Source organism: Gorilla gorilla, chromosome 19 (assembly GCF_029281585.2).
Source record: "Gorilla gorilla gorilla isolate KB3781 chromosome 19, NHGRI_mGorGor1-v2.1_pri, whole genome shotgun sequence".
Taxonomy (NCBI): Eukaryota; Metazoa; Chordata; class Mammalia; order Primates; family Hominidae; genus Gorilla; species Gorilla gorilla.
The window spans coordinates 25,620,558-25,639,628 of NC_073243.2; the positions used below are offsets into that span (position 1 = coordinate 25,620,558).

Genomic DNA, 19,071 nt, shown 5'->3' on the forward strand with positions numbered 1-19,071 from the left:
CCTCAAATGATCCTTCTGCCTCAGCGTCCCAAAGTGTTGGGATTACAGGTGTGGGCCACCACGCCTGGCCCCTGTGTAACCACTCTGGAAAAGAGTTCAGAAGTTACTCAAAATTTTGAACACAGTTATCATATGACCCAGCAACTCTACTCCTAGGTACCGTATATATATACCGTGTATACCCAAAAGAATTGCCAATATATGTTCACCTATAAACTTCTATACAAATGTTCATAGCAACATCATGCACAGTAGCCAAAAAGTTCATCGGCTGATGAATGTGCAGACAAAATGTGATATATTCATACAATGAACTATTATTTGTCCATAAGAAAGAACAAAGTCCTGATACATGCTACAACAGGGCCAGACCTTGAGAACAGTAACCTGAGAGAAAGAAGCCAGACACAAAAGAGCATCCAGTATATAATTCCATTTACATGAAATGCCCAGATAGGCAAATCTACAGGGACAGAAAGTTGATGAGTGGTTGCCAGAGGCTAGGGACAGAAATCTGCTCATGGGGACAGGCATGATGGCTCATGCCTATAATCCCAGCACTTTGGGAGGTCGAGGCGGGTGGATCACAAGGTCAGGAGATCGAGACCATCCTGGCCACCATGATGGAACCCTGTCTCTACTAAAAATACAAAAAATTAGCCGGGCGTGGTGGCGTGCGCCTGTAGTCCCAGCTACTTGGGAGGCTGAGGCAGGGGAATCGCTTGAACCCAGGAGGCAGAGCCTGCAGTGAGCCGAGATTGCACCACTGCACTCGAGCCTGGAGACAGAGCAAGAGTCTGTCTCAAAAAAAAAAAAAAAAAAAAAAAAAAAAAAAAAAGAAATCTGCTCATGGGTTACAGGGGTGTGAAAAATGTTCTCAAATTCCACAGTGGTGATGGCCACACAACATTGTGAATATCCTAAAAACCACTAATTTTTTTTTTTTAAATAGAGTCTCACTCTGTCACCCAGGCTGGAGGGCAGTGATGCAAACTCCATTCACTGTAACCTCTGCTTCCTAGGTTAAAGCAATTCTCCGGCCTCAGCCTCCTGAGTATCTGGGACTACAGGTGTGTGCCACCACACTCGGCTAATTTTTGTATTTTTAGTAGAGACGGGGTTTCACCATGTTGGCCAGGCTGGTCTCAAACTCCTGACCTCAAGTGATCGGCCCCTGCCTTGGCCTCCCAAAGAGCTGGGATTACAGGCCTGAGCCACCATGCCTGGCCAAAACCACTAAATAGATTTAAGGGTGAATTTTATTATATGTGAATTATACCTCAGTAGAAAACTATTAAACAATGTGATGTTGACTATCTTGGCCACTGAGAGGTCCTGTTTACCTCCATAGAGCTCAATCTCTTACAGAAGAGGAAGAATAAGAGCAGGAGGAAGAAAAATGGAGCTGAAAGAGAAACATCATACTCAGCTGAAGCTCATGTCTGATTACTGGTTCTTCACAAGCAGCTCTGGGTTAGGAGTCATTACATAGAACGTCCCACAGAGGGAAAGAAATGATAGAATTTTACCTGTCTCTGCACCAGCATAGTTGGAAAAAAGGAAGGAGAGAAGCTTCAGCGAAGACTTCTGGTACAGCCCCACCACAGTCTCGTTCAGGGGGTCCTTGTTCTTGTCCAGCCAGCCGGCAATGTTGTAGTCCACGGTGCCGGCATAGTGCACCAGCGAGAAGTGAGCCTCGGCCTTGCCTTTGGCAGGCTTGGGCTTCTGGAAGTTGTTGGATTTTCCAAGATGCTGGTCATACAGCTTGTTCTTGAAGGAGGTGTCTGTTGCCTTGGGGAACATGCACTCCTCTTCCAGGATGGAGAAGATGCCCATAGGCTGGAAAGAGGATAAAAGAGTCTACACCTCCACATATAATAGTGCATACCCATGCTTCATGGTCTGGAGAAGCCAAAAAAACCTTCTTTGGTGCTTTCACTCTGGTACCAGGAATGCTGGCATGTACGCTCGGTGAGAGCAAGACTCTTGGTCTGTTTGGGGGATGACCAGAAAGTGCTAGGCATAGAGTATGTGCTTAATTAATATTTGCTGAACAAAAGAATATAGGATAAAATTATGTGTGTATAAACCTAGCATACTTTTTTCAATAGGTGTACAAAAAAGTAAAGTTCCATATATAGCCATAAAGTAATGTGAGTAATATTTTGAACAATAATGTCCCAATTTCTCAGTAGCCACCTTAGGAAGATATACTCATTCCAACATGAGCAGTGCTCAAATATTATGGGAATTCCTTTTTAAAAAGTTAATGTTGGCCGGGCGTGGTGGTTCACATCTGTAATCCCAGTACTTTGGGAGGCTGAGGTGGGCGGATCACAAGGTCAGGAGTTTGAGACCAGCCTGGCCAACATGGTGAAACCCCGTCTCTACAAAAAAAAAAATTATCTGGGCGTGGTGGTGGGCACCTGTAGTCCCAACTATTCAGGAGGTGGAGGCAGGAGGATCGCTTGAACCTGGGAGGTGGAGGTTGCAGTGAGCTGAGACTGCACCACTGCACTCCAGCCTGGGTGACAGAGCAAGACTCCGTCTCAAAAAAAAAAAAAAAAAAGTTAATATCCATTCCTGTTTTCATATTAACATCCCTCCAAGAGCCACACTGCTCCATGGTTCTGCCTCCTTGGGTCTTTGGGTAAGTCAAATAGGTAAGAAATGCCACAGTCCTTACTGGGGTTCCATCACATTCTTGGAGATAACTGAGCCCTTGGATTTTAATGACCCGTAAACCTCTTTAAGTGTCAGAACAGATTTAGGACATTCATTCTCTTTGCAAATAGGCATTCAGTTATCTATCTGAAGGCTTGCAGCCTGGGGGCTGGGGGCACCAATCTGTGAGCAGAAAAGAATCAGAGCAAGAAGGGGAGGGCCCCCAATAAGGAGGAGCTGTCCCAGGGAGCAGTATCTCTCTACCTTCTCGATGAGCTCGATGCAGGCAGCCAGGTCCATCCCGAAGTCAATGAACTCCCACTCGATGCCTTCCTTCTTGTACTCCTCCTGCTCCAGTACAAACATGTGGTGGTTGAAAAACTGTTGCAGTTTCTCATTGGTGAAGTTGATGCACAGCTGCTCCAGGCTGTTGAACTGGGTGATTCAAATACCAAAGAATTTGAGTGAGCTTGGAAAATACATTGGAGATTCAGCAAAGCAGACAAGAAAGTAGAAGGTCACAACTCACATCAAAGATCTCAAAGCCAGCAATGTCCAAGACCCCGATGAAGTACTGCCTGGGCTGCTTGGTGTCCAGCTGCTGGTTGATGCGGGTGACCATCCACAGGAACATCTTCTCGTAGACGGCTTTGGCCAGAGCACCCACCGAATTGGTCACCTTGAAAAAGGATCACCCACTCAACCCTTGAGTTAGTGTTTCTATGGCTGCATTAAGTTGAAACATATGAAATTGACTTGAAAATCAAAAGCTGTTGGCTAGGCGTGGTGGCTCACACCTGTAATCCCAGCACTTTGGGAGGCCAAGGTGGGCGGATCACGAGGTCAGGAGTTCAAGACCATCCTGGCCAACATGGTGAAACCCCGTCTCTACTAAAAACACAAAAATTAGCCAGGTGTCGTGGCAGGCGCCTGTAGTCCCAGCTATTTGGGAGGCTGAGGCAGGAGAATCACTTGAACTTGGGAGGTGGAGGTTGCAGTGAGCCAAGATCGTGCCACTGCACTCCAGCCTGGTGACATAGCGAGACTCTATCTCAAAAAAAAAAAAAAAAAACAAAAGAATAAAAGAAAATCAAAAGCAGTTGAATATTGGCAATTTCAGATCATTCAATGTAATATTAAATATTTTATGAGGTGTTTGCCCAGCTCATGCTTTTCACCTTTCTTTGAGAACTATCCTATTCACAAAGATGTTTTTCTAACAACATGGTTATAGCACATGACTCCAGCCCCTGGCCACACTTAATTAGACCAGAGGTGAACACTTGATCCAGATTGGATTAATTGAGTATCTCTCCTAAGAATTTGGAATAGGGATCAAAAGACACTGGTCTCAGTCTCAGGGTGAGGCTGGAAACACAGAGATATAAACTTGGGAGCTATGGGGTGGCCACGGGCAAGAGAGGTCCAGGAAACTTATCTGCCTAGCAAGGACACAACAGAGGAGAGACTCAACAGCCCAGGAATCCCAGAGGAGCTGGAGGGAGGCTGCCTGGCTCCAGAGGGCTCTTCACTTTCTAATTCCAGGTCCTCATGGCGTCCAATGGGCACTTAATGATTTGCATTCCTTCAGTTGCCTCTGAAGCCTAAAAATGAACCTCTTAATGTGAAAGCTGATTTCATGTGCATTTCTGATACCTGCAACTGAAGGAGCTTTAAGATAATGGCTCAAATAGCAAAAGATCTCAATCAACTGGATTCAGAGCATCTCCATTACCTGCTGGACATTTTGCCCTTTAGTGACATATTCATTGCCAACCTTCACCCTTGGACAGCACAGGCCCTTCAGCATTTCTGCAGAATTCAGCCCCATCAGGTATCCGGCTTTGTCAGCCACTGAAGGAAGAGAAAAAAATGGCATCATGCAAAAACAGTAGCTGCTAAAGTGTCCAGTCAGCCCCTGGCTTCTCCCAGAAGTGTTTTCTGTAATTTTCTTAAATGTTTTCATGTTGTCATATCTGTACCAGGTCTGGACTTGTTCACTGAAGCTTTAATCCCATATCCAGGGGCTCATGGTTCTCAGGAACTTCCAATTTGCCTCCTAGATGCAGTTTTAACAATAAGATACTCCGTGGCCAATTTTGACCTACTGATATTTCGATTTCATAAAAAAATGTTAATTACAGGCCAGGCACGGTGGTTCATGCCTGTAATCCCAGCATTTTGGGAGGCTAAGGCGGGTGGATCACCTGAGGTCAGGAGTTCGAGATCAGCCTGGCCAACATGGCCCCGTCTCTACTAAAAATACAAAAATTAGCCAAGCATTGTGGCAGGCGCCTGTAGTCCCAGCTACTCGGGAGGCTGAGGAAGGAGAATCACTTGAACCTAGGAGGCAGAGGTTGCAGTGAGCCAAGATCGTGCCATTGAACTCCAGCCTGGGTGACAAGAGCAAGACTCCGACTCAAAAAAAAAAAATTAATTAATTACATAGTTATGTTGGAGTCTGACAATACGTTAAAATGTTATATGAGTAAAGGAGCCACCACTTGGACAGTTGACAATATGCATGAGGCACCTTCCTAATTTAAGCAAAGTACCATGCTCATAGTTGAAAGAGAAGTACAAAACTTGACCCTGCCTTCAAATGTTTGGAGATGGTCAAAAGCAGTTGACTTTTGGCTGTTTCCTACAGTTCATGGGTTATATATTTTCATATATTTCAGCAGACGTTCATTGACTTTGAGAAGGACCTGGTGGCCTGCATTGAGCTCATCAAAAAGGCAGAGAAATGCTGCTCCCCAGGGACTACTTCTTTTTTTTGTTTTTTTTTTGGAGACAGAGTTTCGCAATGTTGCCCAGGCTGGAGTGCAGTGGCGTGATCTCAGCTCACTGCAAGCTCCGCCTCCTGGGTTCACGCCATTCTCCTGCCTCACCTCCCGAGTAGCTGGGATTACAGGCACCCACCACCACGCCCGGCTAATTTTTTTTTATTTTAGTAGAGATGGGGTTTCACCATGTTGGCCGGGATGGTCTTGATCTCCTGACCTTGTGATCCGCCCACCTCCCAAAGTGCTGGGGTTACAGGTGTGAGCCACCGTGCCCAGCCCCCAGGGACAACTTCTTGGTTGGGACCCTTGCTTCATTGCTGGGTGGGGAGATGAGTTAATAAAAATCTAGGGCAGTCTATGTTAAGTACTTAATCAGAGGCCAGATGCGTGCTTTACTCTCTCCTCAAATTATCTCCTTTTCTTGCTTTGCCCATTCAGGTAGATGGTACCATTATTCTTCTTCTTGTCATTTAAACTTGAAAGGGATGATACATCCTTCTGTCTCTTGCCCCTGACATTCCTTTGTTCAGACAGGCACCAAGTCCTGCTTATTTCACTCTCAAAATGCCTGGCCTCTCCACTGCTTCCAGCAGTTATAGTGGCCAAGAGCCTGGGCTCTAGAGTCGGACTGCTCTAGGTTTAGGTTTTGGTTTTGCTTCTTTGTGCCTCAGTTTTGTCTGTAAAATGGGAGACAGTGACAGTACTCATGTTATAGGGTTGTCGTGAAGCATGCCTGGTGACTAGTGAGCGCCCAGCAAATATTAGCTTGGGTTGGTATCGTCATTGATATCATTGGAGCACTGGCCTTGATTATAGCCCTCCACTTTCTGCTCCTAAGCACTGCACACACACAGCTGCTAGGGCTGGAAGAGGGCCTGGGACCCTACTGAGGTATATCAATACGTGTATCAATGCAGTCCACTGTTGCTGAGGAGCCTGATACTCTTTTTTTTTTTCTTTTCAAGTTTTCCCACTTTTGGTGAGCCTGGCTGCTGACAGATTAATTTCAGGTTGTCTGCATGTACTTCCCCTGCTACTTGGACAGCGGCTTCCGTGGCCTGCCATATATTCTAAACCATTCATCCTGACACTCAAGATCTTCCCAAACTGATGCAAAAATTGTTACTTTAAAATTCTCATTTCTTACAAATCCACTGCTTATATCCTGTTCTGTAGGCAAAGTGGACCACTCACTGTGCCTCCATCCCCATCACAGTTCATCCTCTGCCCCCTTGCACATGACCCTTCCTTCCTTCTCCCTTCCCTTCCCTTCCTTCTCCCTTCCCTTCCCTTCCTTTCCCTTCCCTTCCCTTCTCCCCCCCCCTTTCTCTTTCTTTCTTTCTCTTTATTTCATGGAGTTTCACGATTTTCACCCAGGCTGAAGTGCAGTGGTACAATCTTGGCTCACTGCAACCTCCGCCTCCTGGGATCAAGTGATTCTCCTGCCTCAGTCTCCCGAGTAGCTGGGAATACAGGCAGGCACCATTATGCCCAGCTAATTTGTATTTTTAGTAAAGAAGGGGTTTTACCATGTTGGCCAGGCTGGTCTTGACCTCTAACCTCAGATGATCCACCCACCTTGGCCTCCCAAAGTGCTGGGATTACAGGTGTGAGCTGCTGTGCCCGGCCTGCTCATGACATTTCTTCTGCTTGAACTGATCTCTCCCCCAATTTTCCAGAATCCTACTCATGCCTCAAAGTCCAAGTCAGTGCCCCTTCTATCAGGAAGCCTTCCCTGATTGCCCCAGTCAGAAGTGTTTCCTGTGTGAAGACTTGGAGTCCCCTCCACTGTGATGGGCAGGATTCTAGGATGGCACCCAAGGTGTGCCCCCTGGTGTACATGCCTTGTATAACCTCCTTTACTTGAGTGCAGTGGAACCTGTACAACTCCCATGATGCGGTGACCAATCAGTTGACTTTGAGTTAACAAAAAGGGAGAATTATCCCAGGCAGGCCTAGGATAGAAGGCTGGTAAGCATTTATGGGACACTGATAAGGTTATGTAGATTTTCCCACCCTTTAATTTATGGCCGCACTTCCTTTTTATTACTTGAGAGTTTAAAACGCACTGCTTCACACACTGTGGGGCTGTAATCACAAGGCAGAATTATCAAGAACGATCCATGTTGCCAGGCTTTAATTCAAGGAACTTGTAAGAAGCATCGTGAGAGCTAAGAAGTCTAATGAGCAGGACGTATGGGGGGGAGTCAGTCACTGCTCAGCCCTTCCTGCTGCCCTGTGCTCTAGTTCCAGGCCTCTTAGGGATGGGGCAGAGGGTGGCGGTAGGATCAGCTAGGTGAGAGTTATGGGGAGGAAGAACCGTTCACCATTCTTGGTTCAGGGTCAAGTTCAACAGATGCTGGGGTGGAGGCAATGGGAGGAACAAAACTTGGCTCCCACTTTACCAAAGGCCTCATTTTAGGCCTGAGTGATTAAGACTGCATTCTGGTGGAGAGAAGAGAAGTTCACCTAACAATATTGTCTCAAAAAAGTCCACCTTAAAAAAAACAGGCACATTTAGATGGTGAAAGATAGTGGAGTGGGTGGTGATTATTCATTTACAAGAATGATGCTTTTTGTTTTTCAAGAATTCACTACTCTGGGAGTCCTTGACTGAGTGAGCAGACTTCCTAGTGCATGCTACAATGAGCTTCAGGAAACCCAGATTTGATTTATGCAGTTTTGGAAGAACAGCTCTTGAAATGAATGCAGTTTATCTCACACGGGCCTCGCCCGCACATGAACATAGATGGACCCAATCGCATCCCTTTCCCAGATGCAGTTACCTTCGGTGCCGTCTGGCTCCGCCTGCTCCTCACGCTGCTTCTGCTTGAACTTCATGTTCCCGTAATGCATCACGGCTCCCGTCAGTTTGTAGATCCCGACTTTCTCCTCTGAGCTGAAGCCCAGGATGTCAATGGCATTCTGGAAAGAAAAAAAGGACAACTGTCGTAGCAGGAATCAGGGATCCATATGCAGCCTTTTCTTGGCAAAGACCTTACCTCTTTTTTGTGTATAGCATATGAGACAGCATTTGCCCAAATAAGTGGATGACAGGTGGGGATGTGGTAAATTAGAAACCATTTGTTTCACGTGTTTGTGTGGGTGGGTGGAGACTGTGGGAAAAAGATGTGAATTGTCTGTTTCCTTCCATCAAATAAGAACTGATTACAGTCGGGCGCGGTGGCTCACGCCTGTAATCCCAGCACTTTGAGAGGCCAAGGCAGGCAGATTACGAGGTCAGGAGTTTGAGACCATCCTGGCCAACATGGTGAAGCTCCATCTCTACTAAAAATACAAAAAATTAGTCAGGCATGGTGGCTGGCACCTGTAGTCCCAGCTACTCAGGATGCTGAGGCAGGAGAATCACTTGAACCTGGGAGGCAGAGGTTGGAGTGAGCCAAGATTGCACCATTGCACTCCAGCCTGGGAGATAGAGTGAGACTCCATCTCAAAAAAAAAAAAAAAAAAAAAACTGATTATGATCTTTTCTCACTGTACATAGATTTGGGGGAGCAGTTTTCTGGATGAGGCGATTGGGAACCATTGTATGATACTGAGAGCTGGGAATGTCATGGAGAATGACTGGGAAATAATGTTTAATGGCTTAAGAGTTTGGCATTGTAATCCAGGAGTTCCAGCGTTGTTCAGACTGAAGACAATATGCATTATGGAATATTAGATCTGGAAGGGAAGATCATCAAAGACGGCATCATCATTTCCCAAATGAGAAAGGGGCAAGCTTTTGCAGAGCTCTTTCTATGTGCTAGACATTGGGTAGGCATCATCTGTATGTTATTAAATCCCCAAGAAGCCCCTTTAGCTGTGCAGGTTTTTCCAGATTTCTGGATGAAGAATTGAGGGTCTAGTTGGTAAGTAGCCTGTCATACAGGGAGGGTGTGATAAGACTGGGACTGGAGTTAGGTCTTGGTCCCTTCAAAACCTAGGGTCATTGCTGGTTTGGTTTTATAATCATGTTGCCTGTCTTCCACCACAAAGGTTTCAACAAAAAGAAATCCTTCTCTGGGGTACACATATTGATTATGCAGTAGGGTTTGCAGCCTGAGCCTGTAGAGTGTCCATTGGTAGGATTGAAACATGTTTGGACGTGTTTGGTGAGCAGGTAGGATAGACCCAGTAGGCCAACACCAGCAGGATGATACTGGAGAGTCAAGCATTCTTGGAGTGGCACCCCCTTTAGTGGAGAATGAGCCTATGCCAGGAGCTGGGATATATGGGGAGGAGAGATTCCGAGGCCATGATGGCCATCCCTTGAATCCATATCCCATTTCAGGGATGCATATCTCTGTCCTAGGGAGGGGTCGTTGTAGGTTAAAAAAGAAAGAACTCTTTCAAAACCACTAAAAGGAGTAGGTGAAAGCGTCACTGCCTGGGGACCCTTTTGGAGAATGTCATCTCCAAAGGCGTGCAGGTGGAACCTGGGTGTATGATGGGATGTCACTCCCATTATGAGGTTACCAATCAGTTGACTTTGAGTTCATAAAAAGGGAGACTATACCAGGCAGGCTATAAAAGCTCCGTGAGGCCAGGCGCGGTAGCTCACATCTGTAATCCCAGCACTTTGGAAGGCCGAGGTGGGTGGATCACAAGGTTAGGAGTTCAAGACCAGCCTGGCCAACATGGGGAAACCCCTTCTCTACTAAAAATACAAAAATTAGCCGAGCGTGGTGACAGGTGCCTGTCATCCCAGCTACTTGGGAGGCTGAGGCAGAGAATTGCTTGAACCTGGGAGGCAGAAGTTGCAGTGAGCCGAGATCGCACCACTGCACTCCAGCCTGGGGACAGAGCGAGACTCCATCTCAAAAAAACAAAAAACCAAAAACCAAAAAAAGGCTCCGTGAGAGGAAGGAGCAACAGCCGCATCTGGCAGAAGGCATCTCGGTGAGGATATGACTTAGGTAAGGTGACTTTTAGAATTCCTTAGGTGGGCCTTTCTCAGTGGATGGGGGCCTTGTAGTAGTCATTAGCCTGGCCCTTTCTGTGCTTACAAGTTAGTGAAGACTGGGGAAACCTCATTAAAAATATATAACAACTTAAATTAAATTTGGTCTAAAACTGCCTCCATACATAGCAAACTATAACCTAAATTAGTATGTAAACAAACTGCAACCTAAGAGTATATTCTTGTAACAAATAGCTGAGTCTCTGCCAGTCACAGCAGCTGAGCTTCAGCCAATCACAGCAGCTGAGTCTCAGCCAATCACAGCAGCTGAGCTTCAGCCAATCACAGGCTGCCAAACTGATGGGCCATTGTGCATGTAACACAAATGCTTCATCACACCACCTGCAGATAAGGCAAAGGCAGACCTGTAACCAATCAAGCTGTTTCTGTATGTCACTTCGTTTTTCTGCCTATAAATACTGCCTGCCATGTTGCTGGGTGGAGCTCTCTGAGCCTCTCCAGGTGCTGAGTGTGGTCCAACTCATGAATCGTTCTTTGCTCAAATAAACTCTGCTAAATTTGTCTAAAATTTTTCTTTTAACACTATTAGACCTAAGATAACAAGTTTATTTGATCATGAAAATTGTTCTATTTGTGTTAAAATAATTAGTATCAGCTGGAAATGTCACCAAATGAAGGCTAAGAAGCTGGTCATGGGGCAGTGTCTCTAGGATGATGGACAAGACCCCTTTTCGCAAGCTCTTGCAGCTTTTGTATGGGTGGAGCCAACAAGGGTGGAGATGAATTGCTCACAGACGGTATACTTTAATTAAAAATGTAAGCTCTGTAGTTAGGCAGACCTGTGTTTAAATACTCTGTCATTGGGCCTGGTGCAGTGGCTCAGGCTTGTAATCCCAGCACTTTGGGAGGCTAAGCTGGGCGGATCACCAGAGATCAGGAGTTTGAGACCAGCCTGGCCAACATGGTGAAACCCCAATTCTACTAAAAATACACACACACAAAATTAGCCAGGCATGGTGGTGCATGCCTTGTAGTTCCAGCTACTTGGGAGGCTGAGGGAAGAGAATCTCTTGAACCCAGGAGGCGGAGGTTGCAGTGAGCTGAGATCATGCCATTGCACTCCAGCCTGGGTGACAGAGTGAGACTCTGTCTGAAAAAAGAAAGAAAAGAAGAGAAGAAAGAAAGAGAGAGAGAGGAAGGAAGGAAGGAAAGAAGGAAGGAAGGAAGGAAGGGAAAGACTCTGTCATTGACGAATTGTGTCTTCCAGAAAATTATATGTATTTTAAGAATCAGCTTCCACATTTGTAAAATGGAGACAATAATGACATAATTTTGAGACTATAATGAGATAATGCAGGTAAAGCCACTTATCTCAGTGCCTGGCACATGTAAGTGCTCAATATATTTGGTTATTATTGTTATTATGATTATTAATCCTACAGGTACTGCCCCAAAATAAACACCACAGGCCTGACAGGTGTACTGAGGAGCTGGGTGTCTAAGGTGAGCCTAAAGTGAAAGGCAGAAAGAAAAATAGAGAGGCTATTCCAGAGTGGGGTTGGTTTTCTGCTTTATACTTTTTTATATTTTCTAAATTTTCTTGAAGAACCATGTAGATGGTTTTGCAACATGAAAACTTTCAACGAATGTTAGGTTAAAGATCTTATAAATGCAAAAATGCATTCCAGTTAAAATGTTAGAGAACAGAACTGAAGGCCTGCTTTGGTGAACCTTCTCGATTTTCATTTTGGAATGCTGTGAGGTGGAGCTGAGTAGGGAGGGGCCAATCTGTGCTAATTCTCTGAGCTCTTGATCTCTGAGATCTTGAGTCTAATCACTTAGTATCCCTGGATTTCAGCTTTCCCATTAGCTCACTAACGTGTCTCTCAGTTCATAAACTCAATAATTCTGTGCATAAACAGACAAATAAATGGCATGCTTACATCTGTCGCCAGCAGTTCTTCACTGTCATCGATACTGGCCACCGTGACCTCTCCTTGGCTCACGAAGGGGAAGTCGAAGGGGTTGGTGGAGATCAGAAGCAGGTCTGTGAAACACAGATATCCCTTTAATGGCTTATGCATAACTTACTCTGGGTTGTTTTTTTTTTTTTCCCAACGTCACCGATTTGGAACATAAGAAAGGTATTCCAAGAGCTTACCAATTAGTTCTGGCTTCTTATTTGACATAATTTGGTAGAAAATATGATAGCTTCTCTCACTGGATAACTGAAACGTCACTCTGGATTTTTCTAACAGATCTAAGATAACAAAAATAACGTGATTTCAGGCTCCCAAGAGATGCTTTTGTGGCCAAAACACCAACGGATTTATAGAGTGTTTGGACTCACAAGTTTCAATGTCTGCCGATGCCAGCTTTCCTGTGGCTCCAAAATGAATCCGAATGAACTTCCCCTGTCCAATAACAAGTGGACAAATGTTACAGTTATTTGATTTATATGGTTTTGTGGCTGGCCTTAGATAGGTGCTGCCACAGATAAATTATATATGCAGAAATGCTAGAGAACAGAACTGAAGGCCTGCTTTGGTGAACCTTCTGGATTTGCATTTTGGAATGCTGTGAGGAGGAGCTGAGTAGGGAGGGGCCAATCTGTGCTGATTCTCTGAGCTCTTGATCTCTGAGATCTTGAGTCTAATCACTTAGTATCCCTGGATTTCAGTTTTCCCATTAGCTCACTAACGTGTCTCTCAGTTCATAAACTCAATAATTCTGTCCGTAAACAAGCAAATAAATGGCATGCTTACATCTGTCGCCAACAATTCTTCACTGTCATTGATACTGGCCACCGTGACCTCTCCTTGGCTCAGAAGGAAGGGATGCCGGAACATGGGCACCTCTCCACCTGGTGCCCAGTGCTCCCAAGCTGGGTCAGCAAGGACTCAGGTAGCTCTACCCAAGCACCTGTCCCTGTTCCCACAACTCAGGGATGCCCACAGGCTCCTTCTCCAGCTCCCTTCTTGGGACTACTCCATTCTTGACTGCCTGCCTGGTTTTCATCCTGTTCTCTTATACCTGGATTCTTAAATCTTCGTAACACCTTTTAATTGTGACTGGTTGGATTCTTCTGTCTGACTTTTTTTTTTTTTTTTTTTTTGCTTGTATTTTAATAGATGCTACTTCTGAGATTTCTTGCCTGAGTTTCACATATGGCTGACTACAGACAAATCTGGCTCAGAGGCCCAGGCTCAGGCTCAGGCCTGGCTCCCTGGCTGCCAAAAGAACAACTCAGGGTCCAGGTGGCCCACTTTCTGGGGAGTGGGAGGTAAAATTTCATATGCGTGTTTGTGTGTATGCACCTGCTTCATACATTATCTGCTTAATTGGTCCTCAACGACACTGTGCGCAAATTTGAGGACAAAAAATGTTTTCTTGCTTTTTCACCCACAGTGTCTGAAATGTGGATGGTACTTAGTACTAGCCTCAATATTTTCTGAATGAACCCTAGGAAAAGTTAGTGAAGGATCAGTAAAGGCACATGTGCACTGTAAGTGCTGTGTCTTCGGTATATTTAGCTGCTTAATGGAAGACAATGGAAGTCATCCCTAGCCTGCAAATATTTGGAGGGTGGAAAGAGGACAAAATAATTAGAATGATTGTGACTTCTGGGTCAGGGCTAAGAGTAGAGGCCCATGAACTAAGTAAATGGGAATGAGAAGAGGGAGTGCCTGAAGGTATTGTCTTTCACTTTAAGCTGGTGTCAGGCCAGTGCAATAACTAACTTGGTCCAGGCATGGGTAACATACCTCTGCCATGTAACATGTGCCCAGATCTTCCACAAGGAAGAAGAGTTTATTTGGGCACTGGGGAGGATACAGGTGCAAACTGGCAGTGCACAGGGTACAAAGAACATATCCAAGGAAACAAAAGTCAAGGCTCAGAGCCATGGTCCTTGATGGATTATCTACTTCCTCATTGATAATCATTTTATCTTTCAGGCGACGAAATACAAGTTTGAGACTATCGAACTATTAAGATGTGTGAAGTTTTAATGTACTTTTGCAACCATAGGCACAAATGATGGCTTCGCCTCTGAGTACTTGCTCCACTGGCCAGTGAAATGAAATAGAGGGCTGGATGTGTGTTTATTTCTGATGGGAAGTAAATGTCTTTTTGATTAAGCCAAACCTAAGTAAAAAGTTGAAGGATGGCATATATCCTTCAATATCTTCAGTATGAATCTATTCCAATATTTTTTTCTTTTTTTTGAGACAGAGTCGCCCTCTGTTGCCCAGGCTGGAGTGCAGTGTTGCAACTTCGGCTCCCTGCAACCTCCACCTCCCGGGTTCAAGCGATTCTCCTGCCTCAGCCTCCCAAGTAGCTGGGATTACAGGCATGTGCCACCATGCCCAGCTAATTTTTTGTATTTTTAGTAGAGATGGGGTTTCGTCATGCTGGCCAGGCTCGTCTCAAACTCCTGGTCTCAAGTGATCCGCCCCCCTCAGCCTCCCAAAGTGCTGGGATTACAGGCGTGAGCCACCGCGCCCAGACTATTTCAAATTTTTGAGCTCTTCTGCCTTCACTAGGTTTTCCCTGCTCCCAGTCCCTACTGAGTTGGAAGAGGTCAAATCTGCTAACTTAATTCACACTAAGGTTTCCGTGGCTAGACCAATAGATATGGCTTAATGGACGTTAATATTTTAAAATGTTTCCACACAGAGAGACTCATTTAGCATAAAGTTGATCTCTAATTGTGGGATTTGAATCATGTGAGTGACTTCAGGATGCTGTGAGGTGACATTGCCTAGTTAGGGTAGGACGGCAAATCCTCCCTCTGCCAGGACCAAGCCAACACCTTCCTCAAAGTGTATCAAAATATTCCAGGTGGGTAGATTGATCTCAATCACTTGGGGGTAGAAAAAAGCCCCCATATATTCCAGTTTATGGGGCAGTTTTTCATATCCAGCATTTCAGGAGAGGGTATGGTTTTGGGAGGATACTTGAAAATTGGGCTGGGTCTTACAAATCTTGAGGAGTTGTCATTCCTCACAGTCTTGGCATTTCCAAAGGCCTCCAGCAGTGGGTTGGCCTGGATGATCTGATCCTCTAGGGTTCCCTAATAATAAACAAGAAGAGGAAAAAGAGGACTTTGGATGGCTTTCTAAAGTAGCCCCTTGATGACTAAAATGGTGGGTACTCTGGGCAGGTTCAGGTAGAGATGTCGACCAGCTCCACCTGGTGGTCAGTGCAGTACCCACACCCCCACCCCCACCAGACCTGAGGCATCTTCAAGGTACCATCCTAGACAGGCTCTGATTAGCATAGCACTGAAGTGACTTCTGGTCATGCCAGGTTCTAGGCAGGAATATTACTCCCTCCATCAGAACATCCAGACTGCCTTTCTGATAACATTTCATTTTAAATCATGGATTTTTATAACATGCACCTCTGTTATTGCATGTAATATGACCCACCTAATATAGATATTTGTGTTCAGAAGGAGAAATAGAATGTGAGCAAAGCAAGCGACCCAGGGGATGATACAATAACAACAGTGGTTCTCAAAAAGGTTTTTTATGTAGCAAAAACTTATGAGAATGATTATTCAGAAATCCACTACAGAAAGCAGAGTTTTCACCTTCACCTCCATGACTGCTTTATCCTTCTGGGCCCAGAGCAATTTAGAAACTACTGTCAAACCTAGTGGTTCTCAAAGTGTGGTCCCTGGACCAGCAGCATGAACACTACCTGGGAATATATGAGAAATGCCAGGTATGGTAGTTCACACTCGTAATTAGCACTTTGGAAGGCTGAGGCAGGAGGATTACTTGAGGCCAACGGTCTGATACCAGCCTGGGAAAGATAGTGAGACTCCATCTCTACAAAAAATTAAAAAAAAAACTAGCCAGGCATGGTGGTTCCTGTAGTCCTAGCTACTCGGAAGGCTGAAGGATGATCGCTTGAGCCCAGGAGTTTGAAGTCACAGTGAGCTATGATGGTGTGCCACTGCACTCCAGCCTGGGTGACAGAGTGAGACCCTGTCTCTACAAAATAAAAAGGAAAAAAAGATGCAAACTATGAGGTCCCACCCTAGATCTACACAATCAGGAGTTCTGGGCCTGGGTTCTGCCGCCCTTTGTTAAGAATCTCTCCTGTTGATTCTGATGTGTACTCCAGTTTGAAAACCACTGGTGTAAACATTCCTTCTCCAGAGGAGGATGTGGAGTTGGTCAAGGTCCCTCAGCTGTAGCTGTTGGAGCTGGTGCTAGAACTCAAGTCCATTCTGGTGGAACCACTTCCTGCTTTGCTCCATGTGATACTGTGATATAATAGGAATGGTATATTTTGGTCTTTTTCCAGTTTCCTGGTACACAGCTCCTAAAACCCTTGGAATATCTGAAGTGATAAATGTCTTTTTGTGTGCTAATGAGATGATTGGTGGCTTCGGGGTCCTGGACAGCTCAGGATGGGGGCTGGTTGCCAGGGAACCAACCGCGTGATTAGAGAGTTGGAACTTTCAGCCCTATTCCTGACCCCTGGGAAGGAAAGAAGGGCTGGAGGTTGAGTCAATCATCAATGGCCAGTGATTTAATTAATCATGCTCATGTAATGCAACCTCTATAAAAACCCTACACAGAAGGCCTCAGAGAGGTTCCAGGTTGATGAACACCTGGAGGTACTGGGAGGATGTCACCTGCAGAGACCCTGCCCCTCCCCCATACCTTGCCCTAAACATCTTTTCCACTTGGCTTTTCTTCTGCATCCTTTGTAACATCCTTTATAACAAACTGGCAAATGTAAGCAAAGTGTTTCTCTGAGTTCTGTGAAGCATTCTAGGTAATTATCAAACCTGAGACGGGGTTCGTGAGATCCTCCCAATTAATAGCTGCTTGCTTAGAAGTTCAGGAGGCCTGTACTGGTCCCTGGTATCCAAAGTGGGGTCAGTTTTGCGGGACTGAGCCCTTAACTTGTGTGATTTGACGCTTTCTCTAGGTAGTTAGTATCAGAATTGAATTGAATTGCAGGACACCCAGTTGGTGTCTGCAGAGAATTGGAGAATTGTTTGGCATGGAAAAACCCCATACATTTGATGGCAGACAAGTTCTGTGTGGGGATGCAGACAGGAAAGAAAGAGTTTTTACTATTTGCCATTTCTACTGAGCGCATACCCTGCATACACTTGGTGCTCATCCACGCTTTAAAGTATACTTATTCCAGTAAGCCTCCGGATGCAGGTGGGGCTGCTCACCTGCATTTTGCCTGGCTGTGTCTCCTTCTTCTTGTCCCCAGTAACTGCAATTGTTGCAAAATACTGGATGACACGCTTGGTGTTCACAGTCTTCCCAGCCCCGGATTCTCCGCTGCCAATTTAAAAGTAAACGGGATAAAGGAGAGTGGAAGGGAGGGCACTGGTTTCCAAGTCATGATGGTACAAAGAGATGTTACTCACGTGATGAGGATAGACTGGTTGTCTCGATCTAGAAATGCAGAGGGAAGCAAAACAAAACAAATAAACAACAAACAGAATATGAAAATAAAGTAACATTGGGGGTGGTTGGAGAACATAGGCTCTAGTTAATGTCTTTGCCATTAACCACTGGTATGATTTGGGCATGTCTAATCTTCTTTGGGACAATTTAGGCAGATTTCTCAAATGTGGGATGTGCAACATGACCAGCCTGGGAGGTGAATGATTCTCTACTCACTGTAGTGAATCCCTCAGTGTAGAAGTTACTCGTGTTTATAGATCTTTAACTCCCTGCTAGTCCTTTCCCATCGCCCTTTTCCATAAAGAAAGCAAGTGTCAGGTTCAGAGCTTGTGGGGCCACAGCTTTTTATCAGCATTTATAGATGCTCGTTGGTTTTATTGCATTTTTCTTTTACCTTTACCTTCTACTTGTGAAAAGTGATACTGGTTTTTCATTTACAGTAGAGCATGGATTGAACTGTGTCCTCCTAAAATTCACATATTGAATTTCTAACCCCTAGTACCTCAGAATGTGACCTTATTTGGAAATAAGATGTAAACAAGATGCAGGGGTAATTACTCAAGATGAGGTCACGCTGGAGTAGGGCAAGCCCCTGATCTAATATGACTGGTATCCTTATAAACAGAAGAAATTTGGAGACACACAAGCACATGGGGAGAATGCCATATGAAGATTAAGGCAGGGATCAGGGTGATGCTTCTACAAATAAAAAACAACAAAGATTTCTGCTAGCAAACCACAGAAGCTAGGAGAGAGAGACATGGGCCAGATTCTGTCTCAGCGTCCTCAGACTAACCAATCCTGATGACACCTTGACTTTGGACTTCAATCCTCTAGAACTGTGGGACAGTACATTTCTATTGTGTAAGCCCCCCAGTCTGTGATACTGGAGCAGCCATAGCAAACTAATATAAATTGTGGTATTAGTCTTCCCTTTAAAATTAATGTAACACGAACTAATTTCAAGAAAAATATTAAGTTTGCAGACATGGCAAGGATTGTGATTGTGAGACAGAAATGACAGAAGTTTGGACACCATTGCATTAGATGATTTTTAAGCATCTACAGGTCTCAGATTCAGATGCTAGACTCTTTTTTTTTTTTTTTTGAGACGGAGTTTCGCTCTTTTTGCCCAGGCTGAAGTGCAGTGGCGAGATCTCAGCTCACCGCAACCTCCTCCTCCCAGGTGCAAGCAATTGTCCTGCCTCAGCCTCCTGAGTAGCTGGGATTACAGGCACCCACTACCATG

General features: G+C 45.1%; 1 protein-coding gene across 1 annotated transcript in view; it reads right to left on the bottom strand.

The window, feature by feature from the left end:
- Nucleotides 1-19,071, bottom strand: part of MYH13 (myosin heavy chain 13) — a 72,013-nt gene that overhangs the window by 41,048 nt on the left and 11,894 nt on the right. The window contains exons 6-16 of the mRNA XM_019013356.4: nucleotides 17,783-17,810; nucleotides 17,582-17,693; nucleotides 15,356-15,448; nucleotides 12,725-12,788; nucleotides 12,536-12,634; nucleotides 12,318-12,421; nucleotides 8,237-8,375; nucleotides 4,400-4,518; nucleotides 3,194-3,343; nucleotides 2,929-3,099; nucleotides 1,530-1,839 (exon numbers count right to left, since the gene is read on the bottom strand). Coding sequence (XP_018868901.3) covers nucleotides 1,530-1,839; nucleotides 2,929-3,099; nucleotides 3,194-3,343; nucleotides 4,400-4,518; nucleotides 8,237-8,375; nucleotides 12,318-12,421; nucleotides 12,536-12,634; nucleotides 12,725-12,788; nucleotides 15,356-15,448; nucleotides 17,582-17,693; nucleotides 17,783-17,810 — 1,389 coding nt within the window. The remainder of the gene's footprint in view (nucleotides 1-1,529; nucleotides 1,840-2,928; nucleotides 3,100-3,193; nucleotides 3,344-4,399; nucleotides 4,519-8,236; nucleotides 8,376-12,317; nucleotides 12,422-12,535; nucleotides 12,635-12,724; nucleotides 12,789-15,355; nucleotides 15,449-17,581; nucleotides 17,694-17,782; nucleotides 17,811-19,071) is intronic.